The sequence below is a fragment of the Microtus pennsylvanicus genome, chromosome 11, assembly GCF_037038515.1.
Source record: "Microtus pennsylvanicus isolate mMicPen1 chromosome 11, mMicPen1.hap1, whole genome shotgun sequence".
In the NCBI taxonomy this organism is placed as follows: domain Eukaryota; kingdom Metazoa; phylum Chordata; class Mammalia; order Rodentia; family Cricetidae; genus Microtus; species Microtus pennsylvanicus.
The window spans coordinates 46,870,763-46,889,840 of record NC_134589.1 but is presented as its reverse complement, the minus strand read 5'-3'; the positions used below and the strand labels follow the sequence as shown (position 1 = coordinate 46,889,840).

Here is a 19,078-nt window from a genome sequence, read left to right as displayed (position 1 = left end):
TGTGGGCATCCAGCAGAGAGGTGGGCACTGGGAGGTCAGTGTTGTGAGGTAGACCTCTGATCAGAACATAGGGGTTCAGAACCCTCAGCTCTGTTCTCATGGAACAAAACACAAACCTGGATTCAAACTCTACCTTCACGCCTTTCTTGCTGATGACCTTGAACAAGATTCACAAGCTCTCCAAGTGTCTATCTTCCTGTCTCTCAAATGCCAAAAGCAATGGCCCCTTCTCCACATGGTGGCTGCAGAGCCTCTGGGCAGCAGGTGATAAAATCTCAGTGTTCGGTGCTGATGGGACAGAATTACAAGCCTCAGGGACACCTCCAGGACCATCTTGGTGTCAATGACACCAGGTCCCTGGGGAATGAGCAGAGGAAATCAAGAACACAGGCCACAGGCCAGGAGTGCCTGCTGCCTGCCAGAGAACTGACTGCAGAAGGAAAGATGCTTCAATAGCAGAGACAGAAGCAGAAAGTCTTCGACCCTGGGGGAACCCCTGCAGTGTGAATTGGGCTGCTCAACTGACCAGCCAGTCAGCAGAACCACAGTCTAAAGCCACATCTTCAGTCCAATAGGACCTACATTGCCAACTATAAGAAAAGGACGATAAGACCAGATGAGTTTAGTCCCAAGGCAAGTAGGAACTAGATGTGACCTCTTGTGGTGTCTTCTTGCCTTTCTCCTCTAAGAACAAACGAGCGCACACCTAGAGAAGTAGCCATCTCTCATCCAAACTGTTTGGACCTTGGCCATACACTGACAAGGGCTGGGCTAATTAGATTCTCTTTTGAAGATGCATTATTGATAAAGCGGAGCATGTAGCAAAGGCCTGTAATCCCAGAACGTGGGAGGTAAAGGCAAGAGGATCAGGGGTTCAAGGTCAGTTCTGACTACAAAGGGAGCTTGAGGTCAGACGGAACTGCGTGAGACCCTGTCTCAAAACGAAAACAAAAGTTAGCTTTATTGAGGCAAATCGGTGTTTCTCAGGACAGTCACAAACTGTGTCACCGCCACCACTACCATCATCATACTATCTGTTCGCAGTCCAGAAGCCTATTATCTTTCGAATTTCACGCGCCTTCCTCCTCTCCCAGCAGATCCCCAAGTCCTCAGAAACCATTAACTAACTCAGTTTCTAGGGGCTTGCCTGTTCAAGACATATCATGTAAGTAGAAGGGTGTAAGAGGTGGTTTTCAGGGTCTGACTCCTTTTATGTAACTTGCTCTTATTCCATAATATTCCATTTATAGATATACCACCTTTTGCCTAATCACCTGCTGGGAAACATTTGGGTGTTTTACACTTGAGAGTTATCATTATCAATGCTGCCAAGAACATTAGTGTGAAAACTCAAGACCAAATGGATCAAAGACCTCAACATAAAGCCAGCCACACTGAACCTTACAGAAGAGAAAGTGGGAAGTATATTTGAACACACTGGCACAGGATACCACTTCCTAAATATAACCCCAACAGCACAGACACTGAGAGAAACAATTAATAAATGGGACCTCCTGAAACTGAAAAGCATCTGTAAAGCAAAGGACATGGTCAACAAGACAAAACAGCGGCCTACAGAACGGGAAAAGATCTTCACTAACCCATCATCAGACAGAGGTCTGATCTCCAAAATATACAAAAAAACTCAAGAAATTTGTCATCAAAAGAACACATAATACAATAAAAAAAATGGAGTACAGACACAAACAGAGAACTCTCAACAGAGGAATCTAAAATGGCAGAAAGACATTTAAGGAAATGTTCAACATCCTTAGTCATCAGAGAAATGCAAATCAAAACAACTCTGAGATTCCATCTTACACCTGTAAGAATGGTCAAGATAAAAACACTGATGACAACTCATGCTGGAGAGGATGTGGGAAAAAGGGAACACTCCTGCATTGCTGGTGGGAATGCAAGCTGGTAAACCCCTTTGGATGTCAGTGTGGCGATTTCTCAGAAAATTAGAAAACAAACCTTCCTCAAGACCCAGTAATACCACTTTTGGGCATATATCCAAAGGATGCTCAATTGTGCCACAAGGACATGTGCTCAACTATGTTCATAGCAACATTGCTTGTCATAGCCAGAACCTGGAAACAACCTAAATGCCCCTCTACCGAAGAATGGATAAGGAAAATGTGGTACATTTACACAATGGAGTACTACACAGCCGAAAAAAATAACGACATCTTGAATTTTGCAGGAAAATGGATGAAGCTAGAAAACATTATTTTGAGTGAGGTAACCCAGACACAGAAAAACAATTATCACATGTACTCACTCATAGGTTGATTTTAAACATAAAGCAAAGAAAAACAGCCTACAAACCACAATCCCAGAGAACCTAGACAATAATGAGGACACTAAGAAAGACTTAACATAGATCTAACCTACATGGGAAGTAGAAAAAGACAAGATCTCCTGAGTAAATTGGGAGCATGGGGACTTTGGGGGGGGAGTTGAAGGGGGGAGAGGAGAGGCAGGGAGGGGAGCAGAGAAAAATGTAGAGCTCAATAAAAATCAATAAAAAAAGAGAAAAAAAGAACATTAGTGTGCAGGGTTTTACACAGCCATGTTTTCATTGTCCTTCAATGTGAGTCGGAGAGTACTGATTGCTGGACAGGACGCTATGCCTTCACCTCCTGAGGAGCTGTTAGACTGTTTCCCAAAGTAGCTGCTCTATTTTATATGTCTGCCATGAACGTTCCAATCATTATTATAATCAATGATAATGGCAAAGATAATTGCCATTGCAGGGAGCATGCAATAATATCTCATTGTAATTTCCTTTTTAAATTTTTCATTATTAGGGGCTGAAAAGGTGGCTTTGTGGTTAAGAGCACTGTTGTTCTTGCAGAGGACCCAGCTTCAGTTCCCAGCTCCCACATGGTGGCTTACAACTATCTGTAACTCCAGTTCCAGGAAATCCAGTGCCTTTGTCTGGTCTCTGCAAGAACCAAGCATATGCATATTACACATAAACATATGCAGGCAAAGCACTGCATATAAAATAAAACAAACTCCCAGGCCATAGTGGTACATGCCTTTAATTCCAGCACTTGCAAGACAGAGGCAGGCAAATCTCCGAGTTCAAGGTCAGCCTGGTCTACAGAGCAAGTTCCAGGACAGCCAGGACTACACAGAGAAACCTGGTCTCAAAAAATAAATAAATAAAAATAAAGTAAAATAATATTTTTTAATTTTCCATAAAATTGTCTTGCAGTTTTTTTTTAAATCACCTGTAATGGTTTATTTCTGAACTCTGAATTTTATCCTATTGGTCTATAGTACTAGATTTATGTCAATTCCATGCCACCAATAGCTTTATGGTAAATTTAAATATGGGAAGTTACTGTGGGATAATCCTCTTGTACACTGAAAAGATTTGTCACTCAAGTTGGTCTAATAACATGTTAATTGGTCAGTAGCCAGGCAGGATATATAGGTGGGGTGACAAAACTAGGAGAATTCTGGGAAGAGGTGGGGTGGAGTCAAAGAGTTGCCAGCAAATGCAGAGAAGCAAAATGAGAATTCTGTACTGAGAAAATGTACTAGCCATGCGGCTAAACATAGATAAGAATTATGGGTTAATTAAAGTGTAAGAATTTGCTAGTAAAAAGCCTGAGCTATAAGTAATACAAGCCTCTGTGTGGTCATTTGGGAAGCAGCAGCTGGGTATTTGGGAACAGGTGAGTGAGGCAGGAAATAAGCATCTGGTTACAGAAAGTACAATCTATTTATTTGTATTTTATGTACATCGGTGTTTTACCCGCATGTACATCTGTGTGAGGGGGTCAGATCCCTGGAAAAGAAGTTACAGACAGTTGTGGCTGCCATGTGGGTGTTCTTCCAGGTCCTCTGGAAGAACAGTTGGTGCTCTTAACTGTTGAGCCATCCCTTTAGCCTCAACTTTGTTCCTCTCTTTCAAGATTCTACTTGAACTTTCACGGACCTCCAGCATCTGGTTCAAACCGTCCTGAGCTTCTCTTGGGTTCCTTAAAACATACTGGGTGGGATCATTTCCCATCTTTAGCCTAACCAGACTACACACCAAAGTTTTTGTTCTGTTGTTCTTTTTCTTGTTTGAGGCAGGGTCTCATGTATCCCAGGCAATAGCCAGTGATGACCTTGAACGCCGGAACTTCCTGGTCAACTCCAGATCTTCCAGCCTCTCCCTCCTGAGTGGTGGAATTACAGGCCTGTGCCACACAGTCAGTGGAAAGCTTGTTTCCTGGAGTCAGAAATTCAGTCCTCCACCTTGCAGGACACCACCATCTCAATGCCATGTCCCCCACGCCCGCACTCTGTCCCTCACAGATTCATAGACCCTGCTGGAGCAACTCTCGGCACTGCCTCATCCCCCCAGCTTTCACACCACGCTATACACCCCCTCCATTACAGGTTATAAATATTCTGCTTAAAACAAACAGGGCCTCTATAAACCACTGCTGTAGCAGCCCTAGATGGCTTAAAGCAACCCCCCCCAAAAAAACACTTTTCTACCCCCATGTCCCTCAGCAACCCTGTCTAACACCTCACACCCCATTCAATATGCAGATACACCCCTGGGAAGCTCTGGAAAGGCCAGACGTGTTGCCAAAAGCTGAAGGTATATACAAGCCTGTAATCCTGGGTGCTGGAGAGACTGAGCAGGATTACAGACTCAAGGTGTTGTTCTCTCCGTCCTCCCGGCATAACATGGCCATTGTTATCATAGCCTCTCAGATTATCCACGTGAGACACAAGACTGGGCTAAAAAGTACTCCCTTCTAAAGGAGAGAGGGTACAGGAGGCAGGGAAGGATTTACTGGTACGTGAGGCTCTTACAAGCCTTTTCCCCAAAGGAAAAACAAGCAGCTAACAGTTGTTAAAGAGGAAGGGCCTTTCTTAGGTGGCATAGTGACCAGTAAGTTGTCCACACTCTTGCAGGCAGCCCCTCAGCCAAGCTCCTGTGAGTCACCCCAACTCAATTCATTAGTTCACCAAGCTACACTTGCATGAAGTCTTTTCTTTGGTCTGTCATTGGCGCCCTACCTGGAGTGAACAGACCTCTCCTTCACAACACTCCAGAAAAAGTTAACACAATACAAGACCAATCTGGGAAACTTAATGAAACACTGTGCCGCATTTTAAAAAGTAGAAAGAACAAGACTGGAGAGATGTCACAATGAACAAGAGCACTTCCAGAGGACCTGGGTTCAATTCCCAACACCCTCAATGGACAGCTCACAACCACTTGTAACTCCAGTACCAGGGGATCCTATGCCTTCTTCTGTACTCTGCACATGTGTACACACACACACACACACACACACACACACACACACACACATACACACAGAGTATTTTTAAAAGTAAAACCAGGGCCGTCAAAATGGCTCATGGGTAAAGGCACTTGCTGCCAAGCCTGATGACCCGAGTTTGATCCCTGGAACCCACACAGCGAAAGGAGAGAACTGGGTGCAGCAAGCTGTCCTCTGACCATCACACAAGCACCATGGCATGTGCCCCACCCCATGCACAAAATAAATTTTAAAAATGGCGGGATAGAGCTCAGTGGGAGAGCACTTGCCTAGCCTGCACAAACTCCTGGGTTCAAGTCCTAGCACAAACAAAATAAAACAAAGCAAAAGGAAATGAAACTGAAGAGTTCGGTGTACTGCCTAGACAGCCTGCCCTAAAGTGGACTGTGCTGATGTACACACCACACTGGACAGTGGCCCAATCATCCTTCCCCAGCTTGAGAGCAGCTTTGGAAGCCAAGGGTGCTCCGTGAGCATTTCTGGCCTCAACTCTGTGGAAAGACTAAAATGTCTTTCCAAGCCCTGCTCACCATCCCCTCCTCCCCAAGCCCTCATCTTACAACTGAGTGGAAGGAAGGCCTTCTATTCTTATCCCCTCACATGCCAATCCTCAAGTCTGACTGTTTTGATCCTGGCACCTATACCCAGAAAAGCCAACACTGGCAACCAGACGACTCACTTTAGCTGATTTGGAGCAGAGACAACCAGAGAAGCCACTTGTTAAAGAATGTATGTGCGTGTGTTTGTCTGTTTCTGTGTATGTGTCTGTCTGTCTATATGTGCCTGTGTGTGCTTGTGTGTGTCTATGTGTGCCTTGTGTGTTTGTCTATGTGTGTGTGTGTGCGTGCGTGCGTGTGTGTGTGTGTGTGTGTGTCTGTGTTCTGCTAAGTGAACCCAGGGCTTTGTGCATGCCCACTGAACCCTTGTACAAATTTTCATGTACAAACTAATTCACATGCAGCAGAAAAACATCTTCAGTAGTTATCAATGCTTTTGTTCCTTCTAGAATTTTCTATCTTTTCAATTCATTCAGTTGGAACAGGCCCAAGAGAGGCATGTACATGGAAGGTTCTTAAAATTGGGTAAGTCTCTTGAGAGAAGGCATAATGATAATGACCAAATAGTTTACAGAACAGAAAGGGGAACAGAATAAAGGGGGTGAGGGAAGGGAAGACAACAGTTTCAAGACAAAGGGGCCTCTGTTCACCCTTCCCACAAAGACCAGCAACTATTTGTCAGGCCTAAGCCTACAGTTCCCAGGCCTAAGACTTGTGGTGTGGAAGCCTCTGAGAGCCTCCAGGCTGGGCTCAGCAGTGTGACCAGTCAGTAACAGATGATGCAATGGCCAGCTGATCCCACACACAGACTAATGGTGTTTTAAGAGAGGTTCTAGGGGCTAGAGAGATGGCTCAGTGGTTTAGAACACTTGTTGTTCTTCCAGAGGACCAGGATTTGATTCCCAGCACCCACAGATGGCTCACAACTGTCTGCAACTCCAATGTCTGGGAATCCTACGTCTCTGCAGGCAACAGGCACACCCATGATGCACAGACAAGCTTGCAGGCAAAGCATCCATACACACAGAGTGAAACAGTAATAATTTAAGAAAGAGGTCCTAGGACAATGTTTACAAATAGATAGGAAATGTTAGAAAGATGCTCTCTTTGAATTGAGACTTCACATAAAAATTTAAATATTAGAAAATACATCTTTCTTTCAATAAGTGTGCAGCCCGAAAGTCATCCCCACTAATGCATTCCTACCATGCTTGCTCCCGTCGCTGTCACTCACGCCTCTGCCTTTCTCTGGATATCCAGGGCTCAAGACGCCCACCCAGCCTCCTCCAGTGCAGAAGCCCCTTCAGCCTGGCCTGGAATCTGACAATACATAGCATCTGCCTGTCACACACAATATGGACACACCAGGTCCCAGGGCTCGGGGGCCCATTACTTCAGAACAGGGACATCAGTCTGTTGTCATCTCTGACCCCTAAAGAACTGGAAAGGGGCCAGTCGGTGGTGATACACGCCTTTAATCCCAGCACCTCGGAAGCAGAAGTGGGCAGATCTCTGAGTCTGAGGCCAGCCAGGCCTACAGAGCCAGTTCTAGGACAGGCTTCAGAGCTACAGAGAAACCCTGTCTCGAAAAACAAAAAATACACAAACAAACAAAAAGAAAAAATTGGAAAGCTACTCACTTGACCTTCAGACCTGCCAGCATGGTCTTGTCAATCCTGCCAAGAGAAAAGCAAAAACTTCAGTCAGTGTAGAAATGCAGGCTCCCTTCTGCATCTGCCCTACAAGGAAAGCTGCCACGAGGCAATCTTTCCTCCAGTTCAAGAAAGGAAATCGGAGTTCCATAAGGGTTGAGCCACACAAACCCCCATGAGAAGCTTCCCCCTGGGCGGCTTCTGTCAACCTGACACAACTGAAAACTGTCTAGAAAAAGGAAATACCTAGATCAGAGCGGCCTGTGAGCGTATCTGTGGGAGATTGTCATAACGGCAATTGATGTAGGAGGCCCGAGCCCACTGTGGGCAGCACCATTCTCTAGGTACATAGTCCTGAACTGTACAAGAAAGTTAGTTGAGAACTGGAAAGCTGGCTCAGCAGTTAAACACATGTATTGTTCTTACAGAGGACCCAAGTTCAATTCCCAGCACCTGTATATTAGGGGGGATCACAACCACCCCGACCTGCAGCTCCAGGAACGTCAAACATTCCTAGCCTCTGAGGGCACCTGCATTCGTATGCATATACCCCCACACAGACACATACATGTAATTAAAAATAATAAAACAAAAAATAATCAAAACAACTTTCTACGTGTGTGTGTGTCTATGTATGTATGCCTAAGCCAGCCAGAAAGACAGACAGACATGCTTCTTTGACTGTGAGATGAGCTCCTTGCTCAGAGGTGATGCTGCATGCAATAACAAGCAGGCCTGTCTTCAAGTTCCTGCCTTGACTTCTCTCAGTGATCTTTCTCCCCTAAAGTCGCTTTGGTCAGGTTTCTGTCACTGCAGCAGAAATGAAACTGAAACAGAAAGGTACTAGGGCTCTCGGGATTTTAGAGATTGAAACTCGGCTTCATGGGGTGAACGCTCTGGCCGGGTCTGACTCTAGAGCAGTGGTTCTCAACCTTCCTAATGCTGCAACCCTTGAATATAGTTCCTTACGCTGTGCTGACCCCCAACTATAAAATTATTTTTGCTGATTCTTCATAACTATAATTTTGCTACTGTTATGAATTGTAATGTAAATATTTTTGGAGGTAGAGGCTTGCCAAAGGGGCTGCAACCCACAGGCTGAGAAACGCTGATCTAGAGCCCTCGACGTTCTGTGTAGATGACACAGGAGAAAAAGCACCTCAGCCACAGGAACTCTCCTGCTCTGCGAGATGCTCTTCCATCAGAGGTCCCACCCCTGGGACAGAAGCCAACAGCAGATTCCAAGGAGAGCTGCAGGTTGGCTCAAACTGGGAGCAGGGAAGAGCACATTTGCTGTGCACAGCAGCGCTCCCCACCCCTGCCTGCACCACCTTCTCTGGCAACGGAGGCCATGTGTGAGGTTCTATTTTTACCCCACATATGCCAGCCCTTATGGCTGGAAAGGGAGGTTCCTTTGCCCACCAGAGAAGCAGTGGGCAAGGTTCTTCCCGTCTTTTATTGGTTAGAGGTCATTTCACCTGGGTCACCATTGTGACCATTGCTGCCACCGTCACTAAGAGTCATCATCACCTGTGCCACTTTTACAGTCATTGTTACCACCATCACTAACAGGCATCAGCCTCCAAACCATCATAGCAAGAGGAACTACAACCTGACAGTGCCATCGTCACCCACTTCATATCACACCTGTGCCACCACCATCACTACCAATTCATCAACACCTGCATCCTCATCACAACCAATGCCACCACCATCACTACCAATTCATCAACACCTGCATCCCCATCACAACCAATGCCACCACCATCACTACCAATTCATCAACACCTGCATCCCCATCACAACCAATGCCACCACCATCACTACCAGTGTCATCAACACCTGCGCCCCCATCACAACCAATGCCACCACCATCACTACCAATTCATCAACACCTGCGCCCCATCACAACCAATGCCACCACCATCACTACCAATTCATCAACACCTGCGCCCCCATCACAACCAATGCCACCACCATCACTACCAATTCATCAACACCTGCATCCCCATCACAACCAATGCCACCACCATCACTACCAATTCATCAACACCTGCATCCCCATCACAACCAATGCCACCACCATCACTACCAATTCATCAACACCTGCATCCCCATCACAACCAATGCCACCACCACTACCAATTCATCAACACCTGCATCCCCATCACAACCAATGCCACCACCATCACTACCAATTCATCAACACCTGCATCCCCATCACAACCAATGCCACCATCACTACCAATTCATCAACACCTGCATCCCCATCACAACCAATGCCACCACCATCACTACCAATTCATCAACACCTGCATCCCCATCACAACCAATGCCACCACCATCACTACCAATTCATCAACACCTGCGCCCCCATCACAACCAATGCCACCACCATCACTACCAATTCATCAACACCTGCGCCCCCATCACAACCAATGCCACCACCATCACTACCAATTCATCAACACCTGCATCCCCATCACAACCAATGCCACCACCACCACTACCAATTCATCAACACCTGCATCCCCATCACAACCAATGCCACCACCATCACTACCAATTCATCAACACCTGCGCCCCCATCACAACCAATGCCACCACCATCACTACCAATTCATCAACACCTGCATCCCCATCACAACCAATGCCACCACCATCACTACCAATTCATCAACACCTGCGCCCCCATCACAACCAATGCCACCACTCCCACTAAGTATACCATCATCACCCATGTCACCACCACAACCGGTGTTGTAACCATCACTGAAAGCATCATCACCCCCCATGTCACCATCATGACCAGTCTTTCATCTGTGTCACCTCAGAAGCCACCAGCGCCTTCAACGACACAGTCATCACTACCAATGTCACCTAAGCATCACCGTCACTACCATCGTTACCTGGGTATCGCCATCGCTATCAGTGTCTCCACCACCATCGGTGTTATTGTCATCAGTGGCATGAAACTCATCACCACCTCTAAGGTGCTTGGCACCCTGAAAGTTCACTCAGGCCCCAGTTGGCAAGCTCAACTCCTTCCCATAGGCAAACCCTTAGGGAAAAGAGGGCAGAAAGGAGAGGAGCCCACAAGGCAAGGGCACAGCTGCCCAGACATCCCTGATTGGCATTAAGCTCTGAGCTGTGTTGGAGCCCCCCAATAAAGAACAGGATTCCATCTCTCTGCTACTCTTCCAGCATCCCTCATCTCAGTCCCTAACAGCAGAGCCAGCTGCACCCAGGGTGTGTGGCCTGTGTCTCTCAGCCACTCCCTCAGGCCTTATCCAGGCCTTAGGTTTCTACCCTGAAGACAGACCCTCCGCCCCTCCCAGTGAACCCATACCTATCCAGTAATCAGAATGGCTCATTCTGCTGTCAATGCTCATAGCCAGGGCTACCCTGGTAACCCATGACCACAAGCCCACATGTTCTACATCTTCTCAAGAACTCTCTTAATTCTTCTACCAGTCCTGTGCTACGGCATGAGGTCCCCATTGACACATGAGGAAAGTGAGACCCAGAGAGACCCAGGGAAGGCGCAAGCTCTCAGAGATCCCCAGTAGCTGAGGTGGAAGCCGCTCTCAATCCTGCCTTCATGTGTGCCCTCCCAATTTCTGCCTGCTCAGACAGGATCCCTCACCACAGCAGACCTTCCTGGTCCCTGAGCCCACATCTCTCCCACCAAGCAGCCTGCCCACCAGGGTTCCCATGCTGGAGTGCGACCCTGGGAGCTTGTGGTTTGGGTAGGGTTGTGGGGCTGGAGCTGTCCCTTTCGGGAAACCAAGTCCCCAGCTCCTCTCTCCCTGGAAGCATCCCACTCACTTCACCATGCCTGCCTCGACGCCACTGTCTCTGTACCCTGACATCAGTGGAGCTTTTGAAACTCCATCTGAGATCATCTTCACTGTCTGGGAGGACCTGGGCTCCAGGTTCTGTACCCCAACCATCTGTGCATCCCCTCCTAGCTGACAGCTGTGCCCCCAATGATTGTTACACTGCAGCCCAGCCCTCTTTCCTAACCCTCTGACATCCCTACAGACTCAATGGGTCTCAACCCATCATTGTATCAGAAAGACCCCGGTTATCCCACCAGCATCTGCGGGGCATGTTTGATGTGCCAGGGTCTTTACTCCCTGGTGAGGAAGATAGAGAATGGTTTGTCATCCTGGAACCCAGTTTAGGGGACAATGTAAAGCACATAGAGTCCCTAGGACGTACTAGGTCACTCTCCCCACTGCTTTCCTTGACACACTGTGTCCTCTGCCTCACCTGACCAGGTTTAACCACCAGTCAGGTTTTCTTGGAGGCTCTGTACCACAGACCCGCTTGTTGGGGCTGGACAAAAAAAATAAATAAAAACACTAAGGGCTGTGAAGAGAATTCAGTCAATGAAGTGTCTGCTTTGTGAGCTCAAGACCTTAATTAAAGCCCCAGGGGGGGCAGGAGAGAAGGCTCAGCAATTAAGAGCACGGACTGCTCTTCCAAAGAACCCAAGTTCAATTCCCAGCACCCACATGGCAGCTCACAGCTATCTATAACTCCAGCTTCAGGGGATCTGGCATCCTCACGCAGATATACATGCAGGCATAACACCCATACACATAAAAATAAATAAATCTTAAAATAAAAAATAAAGCTCCAGAAGACACATTTCTTTAAAACCAAGGGTGGTGTGCACACTATTAAGCCCAGGGCTGCAGAGGCAGAGAAGGGAGAAGCTCCAGGGCTCTTAGGCCAGCCAGCCTAGGCTAATCGGTGAATACCTTACCAGTGAAGACCCTGTCTCAAAAACAGACAAATGAGTGGGCTCTTCTCCTGCTTGGCTGCTTGAAGCTCACCAGCACCAAGAATGACATAGTACCTGCCCCAGACCAGAAAGCTCGTGACCCACTATCTACTTCACCGTAGGAAGGGAAAAGTACCTAAGTCAGAAATCCGGGGGAAGCTAGCCAAAACGTACAAGTCGGCACCAGATGTCTTCTTTGTATTTGGTTCAGAACCCACTCGGGTGGTGGTAAGACAACTGGCTTCTCAGGACTCGTGATTCCTTGGATTAAAGAAAGTGAGCCCAGACACAGACTTGCAAGACACAGCCTCCCTGAGGAGGAGAGGAGCTCAGGAAAATGGGGACAGCAGTGTGGAAGCAGAATGAAGAAGATCAGAGAGACTGCGGGGCCAGCACTGGTGCTGGCACGGAAGGGAGCAGAAGAGTGGGCAATGGCTAACAGAGCAGAGGTTCTGTGGAGATGGTGCATGCTTCTAGGAGAGGACTCGTAGACTGAGAACTTTAAAACTGAATAGACAAACAAATTAATACATGAATGGTGAACGGTGCTTAAGGAATGACACCTGAAAGTGTCTTTAAATCTCTACGTATATATGTTCACTCATACACATGTACCTGCGCACATAAGCACACGCAGGTACGTGCACACATACACACACTCTAATAACGAAGCCTTGCAAAACGAGCTTTCTGCTGGCAAGCCCTCTGAGTGTGCATGTGCCCTACTTCACGGGTGCGTCTGGGAGACCGAGATCCCACCTAAGCCCCGGGCTGCAGGGATCCCAGACCAACTTCACACATCCCTCCCAAAGCGGAAAGCAGACTGTGTGAATCAGACCTAGATCCACCATCAGTCCTTCCCCCAGCACTGGGCATGGCCTGTGGGCAGGTACCACACTGGCACCCTTCACTGTAGCGTCTGCCAAACACAGAGTGCCCAGAATCCTGAGAGAGAATGGATGGCCAAGTGCTCTCAAAAAGGGAAGTGAGGAAAGAAAAAGCCCCTCTCCTCGCACCCCTGCTGTGTCCCCCCAACCTTCCTGCCACTACCACTCCCAGTGCCAGCTGTCATTCCAGCCAAGGCCCCAGACATCCTCCCTCCCTCAGGGCCACAATCCCCTGGGCCCAGCAGCTGAACAGAAACTGACAAGGAAAACCACTAGGCTGCACTGCCGGTTGAGCAGCATGCAGCTGGTGAGGTGAGACAAGTCTTTGACTTCAGGCCCTGCTTTCAGCCTCTGGGGAGACAGACAGAAGCTTAGTGCCAAAAAGCAGCTCAGAGGATAAGCGAAAGGCTGGATGCAGGGCTGAATGGAGCCAAGGTGGGTCAGAGAGAATGGCAAAGTTGAAGACAGGTCTGTCCCTCCCCTCACGACTCACTCCTAGAGAGGTGGCAGCCCAGGGGTCTCCTGCCATAGAGTCACAACAGCCCAGAGAGGCACACATGGATACAGAACACCAGAGAAGCAAGGTAGGTACTTGCTCTGAACCAGAAAAAAAACACACGTGGTCACACTCAAAGGCACATCTATCCAGCCAGGCACACACCACACACCCATAGATTACAGTCACGTCACACATGCATGCACATACACACGAATACCCACAGATATGCATGAACATACAGGAGCACACACTAGAACACACATACACGTTCCACTGCGGTCTCACACTCACGCCCACAGAGGCAGCCACCCTGACCTTCTGGATCTCTTGCAGACCTTGCTTCTCACAACCAGGCAGATCTGGGCCTCCAATGGCCCCTCAGGATCCTCCATGTCTACCTGGCAACTGAAAGTGCTCCCCACAGACCCAGGTCTCAGCCAAGAGCTGAACCCCACAGCCCCGTCACCCAACAAGACCCATTCTCTAAGTCCACTCTCATCTCAGTCATGGCCCCTTCTGTCACCCACCATCCAAAGCCCCCAAAGGAGACGCTGCGCTTCCTGCGAATCATGGTCGCAGCAGTGTAGCCCCGGGTCCCAGAGAAGTCCCCGGGGTTGTTAGAAAAAAGGCTGAGAAGCGGCAGGGTGGCAGCCACAGTGTGGGGTGGGGCGCCAGGCAGGGCACCTCCCTCCTCGCCTGTCCCCCAAGTAGAGCTTCCGGTGGCTGAGGCTGCAGGGTCTAGAGGTGTGTCCTGTACTCCAGGAGGCACCACAGTAGGCAGGGAGGTCACAAAGGGCAGCTTCCCCACACCCAGAGGAACCCACAGCTCCGGAAGGGGCTCAGCCAGCAGATTGCACCACAGCCCCCTGTGGCAGCTGGCCCCACAAAGCAGCTTCCTGGAAACCAAAAGAGGACCAAGGATTCCCATAGCCTTGCCTGGGAGAGAAGGAGAAACCCAGCTGGAAGCCACAAAAAAACTAGAACCCTTTCCAACTCCAAGATGCCTGAGACAGAGAACTTGCTGCTCCTCAATGCTCAGCACACAGTCAAAAAAACCACCACACTTAGATAACTGCACATATCAGTACACACAGGACATAAGTATACATCCACACATATGGGCACATACAAGCACACATGTCTACTCAGGCATGAATATGCCCACATACAAATCATTAGACATATGTTTTGCACACTCACGAGTGCACTGTGAACAAAAATTTTTTTTTTTTTTTTTTTTTTTATATTTATTTATTTATTATGTATACAATATTCTGTCTGCGTGTATGCCTGCAGGCCAGAAGAGGGCACCAGATCTCATTACAGATGGTTGTGGGCCACCATGTGGTTGCTGGGAATTGAACTCAGGACCTTTGGAAGAGCAGGCAATGCTCTTAACCACTGAGCCATCTCTCCAGCCCCTGTGAACAAAAATTAACACAGACTTTTACATAGAAAAGTGAACACCTTTTATTTACCTATAGATGCCCATCTGGACATATGAACATGCATGAATGCAGACAGGTGTTCGTGTGTACACATGAACATGTACATCCATACACTCAGAATGCTCATGTGCCTGGACTATGTCATCACACGTATACACATACATACACACACCATACATACATACGTATGGACTCTGAACTGCACTTCTTGGGCCCATTTGAGGGTCTAGATCAAACTGGGAGCACTTCCCTGATTCCTGTGGGCATCTTTCCAGCAGGAAGTACAGGATATCCTCGCAATCACACGCACCAGTGCCGACACAGCGATCGTGTCTGATAACAGACACAGATCACAGAGACAACAGGTTGTGTGGCCCTGAGGGACAAACAAGGAAGAAGGGCACGAAGCTTCTCTAGCTGCCTCCAGTGACCTCTATCCCCTTGTCCAGAGTGCTAAAGGCAGAGTTGACAGCCTCTCCAAAGATCGCTATGGCTCCCAGCAGAAACCTAGATGTCCTTGGTTCCGGCTGGACCTCATGCTCACTTGTACCCCAGAAAGGAAGACTCCGCCTAGGTTAGTTAGGACCTCGCTGAACTTACAGCTTCCTACAGGATGCTCACTCCAGCGAGCTGCTCCTGCATCCACCCCATGCCCAGGAGATTCCCAATAGATCCCAGAGACACCCTGAACGCTCCACCTGCCCTGTTTCCCTTTAACCTCCCTCAGAGAAAATATATGTGCACTCAATTAGCACCATGGTCAGGGGTTATTCCTGTCTGAGCCTGGACAGTCCAGCATCTACTCTACTGGCACAAGGAACAGGTTCAGAAGACCTAAGCAGACCCTAAGACCCAATCCACAGATGCCTTCAACTGTCTGCACCATGTCCTAAACCACAGGACAGAAGGCTGGGACCATAAAGAGTATAGGAAGTCAACCAGCAAAAAGAGGGCAGAGAAAATGGACAGAGAGGGATTGTTTGTTTTCTCATTCCTCGGTGTGTGTGTGTGCGCGCACACACGTGTATGCACATGTAAGCACACGGTGAGTGGGATTCCACATGCACACATGAGCATGTGGAGGCCCGAGGGTGGTCTTAGATATTCTCAAGAATGCTGCCGTCCATCTCCTTTGAAAGAGGGTCTCTCATTGGCCTGGAGCTCACCAATTATGTTAAGCTTGCTGATCAGAGAGCTCCAAGTATGCTCCTGTCTCTGTCTCCATAGCGCTGGGATTGCAACTGCACATCATCACGCCTGGCTTTTTTAAAAGTGCACATTGCCTGTGCTAGAGACCAAAATCGGGTCCTCATGCTTGAAAGCCATCTCCTCAGCCCAGGCATCAAGTTTTAGAGCATCATCTGAGCTTCTGTCGAGCTGTGTCAGAAGCCAATGGGCCAGCATAAACCGGATCTTTCTTCTTTCCTCTTTCTTCCCCTGTCTCACCACTGGGAAAGTCCTAAGAAAAGCTTGATAAACAAGACAACAAACAGCCCATCTACCACTGTGCCTACTTCCATAGACAAGTCTGAGACTTCCTCCAGTTCACCAAGCAACCTCACTGGGTACAAAAGCTCCAGGGTGAGCCACACAGTTTCCAGGGAAGGCTAGGGTGGGTATCACATGAGTCCATTAAGAGCAGAATGCCTCCTTCAAACGTCTCGCGTTTCATCAGTCAGCAAGAGCTGAGAGTGAGGTTGTCCCAGGAGCACACACTAGCATGCTTTCATGTATGCGTCAAAGAAAAAGGTGGTGCTGCAGTTGCACCAGACTTGGACACACCCCACCACCCACACAGGCCATGTGTGAGCACTGCCCATCACACCTCTGCTGGGGAAGGCACAGTTGACAGATGTTCTACTAGGCCTCCTGCTCCACAGAGACGTGAAGGTCTGAGGCCACCTATGCTAAGTGTTCCAGAGCCAAGAAGCACATGGGCCCAGGCCCAAATAGCTGCAGAGTATCCACGCAGCAACAGGGTGGGTTTCAGGCTTCAGGCTAGGCTAATGGCTGTCTCCTGAGTTTCTGACTCCTAGCAGTCACAAGGAGCACTGATAGGACTCAGACATCCTCCAAGAAGCAACAGCAGCCTGGAGCATTGGTAGCGAGGGGACATGGAGCATCCTGGATTCCTTAAGGACATCTGGATCCAGGGGCATTGGAGAGGCCAGAGGAACCCAGAGTCCCTTCAGCCCCAGGGTAAGAGCCCAGGCAGACAGAGGGAAGCACCTGTGTGACTTCTCATTTCAGTACCTGAGTCCTGGAGGCGGGTAGGAGCCGTTCCAGAGCCATTTGCACTGGCCCCTGCTCAGTCCTCAGGCTCCCAAGCTCTGAGGATGGGTGACCTCACTTAACTGATTTAATCTCTCTGGTCTCAGCTATCTTCTCTGTCATACAGGAAGGATGTTGCCAACCTTACCATGTTATGAATGAATGGAAATGTTTGGCACAGGGTCCTGTCCTTCCATAGGAACTATTATAATTACCACCTACCAGGACTCCACCCCTGTCCCCAGTCCCTTTCCGCTTCCTGCCCCCACTTACTCTGCCCTCTTGGTTCCTCTTCTGTGGGGTGGGCAGAAGGCCACCCAGATCTCTGGGAAGGATTGTGAGCCAAGCGAAAAGGGAAACACTATGTGAGCCTGCCCAGCTCCCCTACCCCCACCCACCCACCCACCACAGCCCAGCACCCTCCCACACCTCCGATGACTCGATAAAGTAAAAATGAGCCGGGACCAGAACAGGGATAGCACCCATTTCTGGGAGATCACTACAAGCCAGCACTGACCTAACCACCTAACTTGGTTCAGTCAAATACCGGCCAGTGAGGAAGAGACTGGAATACAAAATTTATGCAGCATGCGTTGTACAGAATGGAAGGCTACGGCCTTGAAAGCAATGCATGGCTCATGATGGATCAGAATGATATGGGAAAAAGCAAATACAAAGCCCTCCTAGCACCAGCCCATTCTTCCCTGGCCTGCTCCTACACACACACACACACACACACACACACACACGAGCCTACTTTGAGTCACAGGTCACAAGGTTCAGCTTCCCTGGTAGAGCCTGTGGGTATTTCTGGAGGACCGTACTAGGGGACAAGACCCCAGCTTTGGGAGAGGGTTCCTTCTAACTCACCCATCCCATAGACATTTGGGTAGATGAAACTGGAGAGCTGGCTGGGACTAGAGCTACCTGTCAGCAGTAGCCCCTCCTCTGTGACCCCGGATAGAAAGAGCAATGTAGTCTCCTCTGCTTGGGCAGCTCAGACCTCGTAGATGCCAGTGGGGACTGAACAATGAGACAAGCTCCTTGCCAGGGCACAGAGATGGGCAATCACAGAAAGTTCAGGAAACAGACGCCCAGAGAGAAGTAGCACTGAATGGACCAGCCCAGATCTGCCCCCACCCAGACATCATGAGATGACAGCAAGCTAAGCCGGGCAGCTCAATTCGCATCTCCCTCTCAAACTTTAAGCGAGATATCAGTTATCTACTCTTCTGGGGCTTTGGTCTACAAACCGCCCTCAACTCCCCTCCCAGGCCAGATAAGGACAAGGACAAAGGCAGAGAAAGACGTGGCTCTCTAGGGGAATACAAGTTGCTTCCCTGCATGCGTCTCTCAGTGCTAGAGCCAAATGTCCCATTGCACAAGTTCAGAAAAGCAAGATGTTGGTGCAAGAGGCCACTTGTGAAAACTGGGCTCCAAGAGCGAGATTCATACATACTTCGATTGCACAATTCCCCGCCCCCCATCTGGTCTGCCAAGAGAGTTGCCATAGTGCAGGCCTGTTGCTAGAGAAGTTACAGATTCTAGCACAGACATTTTAAAACAATAAGGCAACACTTTTACCAATCAGTTAATAATGGCTTTTGAAACAAACAAAGTCATCACTTTAGAAGCAGGGGATGTAGTTTGTCAATGGAGCATTTTC

At 48.6% G+C, this 19,078-nt stretch overlaps 1 protein-coding gene across 7 annotated transcripts in view; it reads right to left on the bottom strand.

Annotated features, from left to right (window-relative positions):
• Positions 1–19,078, bottom strand: part of Rap1gap2 (RAP1 GTPase activating protein 2) — a 233,374-nt gene that overhangs the window by 175,584 nt on the left and 38,712 nt on the right. For 6 of the 7 annotated variants that reach the window (XM_075991704.1, XM_075991705.1, XM_075991712.1 and 3 more), the window contains one exon: positions 7,504–7,539. In XM_075991704.1, coding sequence (XP_075847819.1) covers positions 7,504–7,539 — 36 coding nt within the window. Of the gene's footprint in view, positions 1–7,503; positions 7,540–14,220; positions 14,280–19,078 lie in introns of those variants that run through there. The other variant, XM_075991707.1, reaches the window with a different exon arrangement.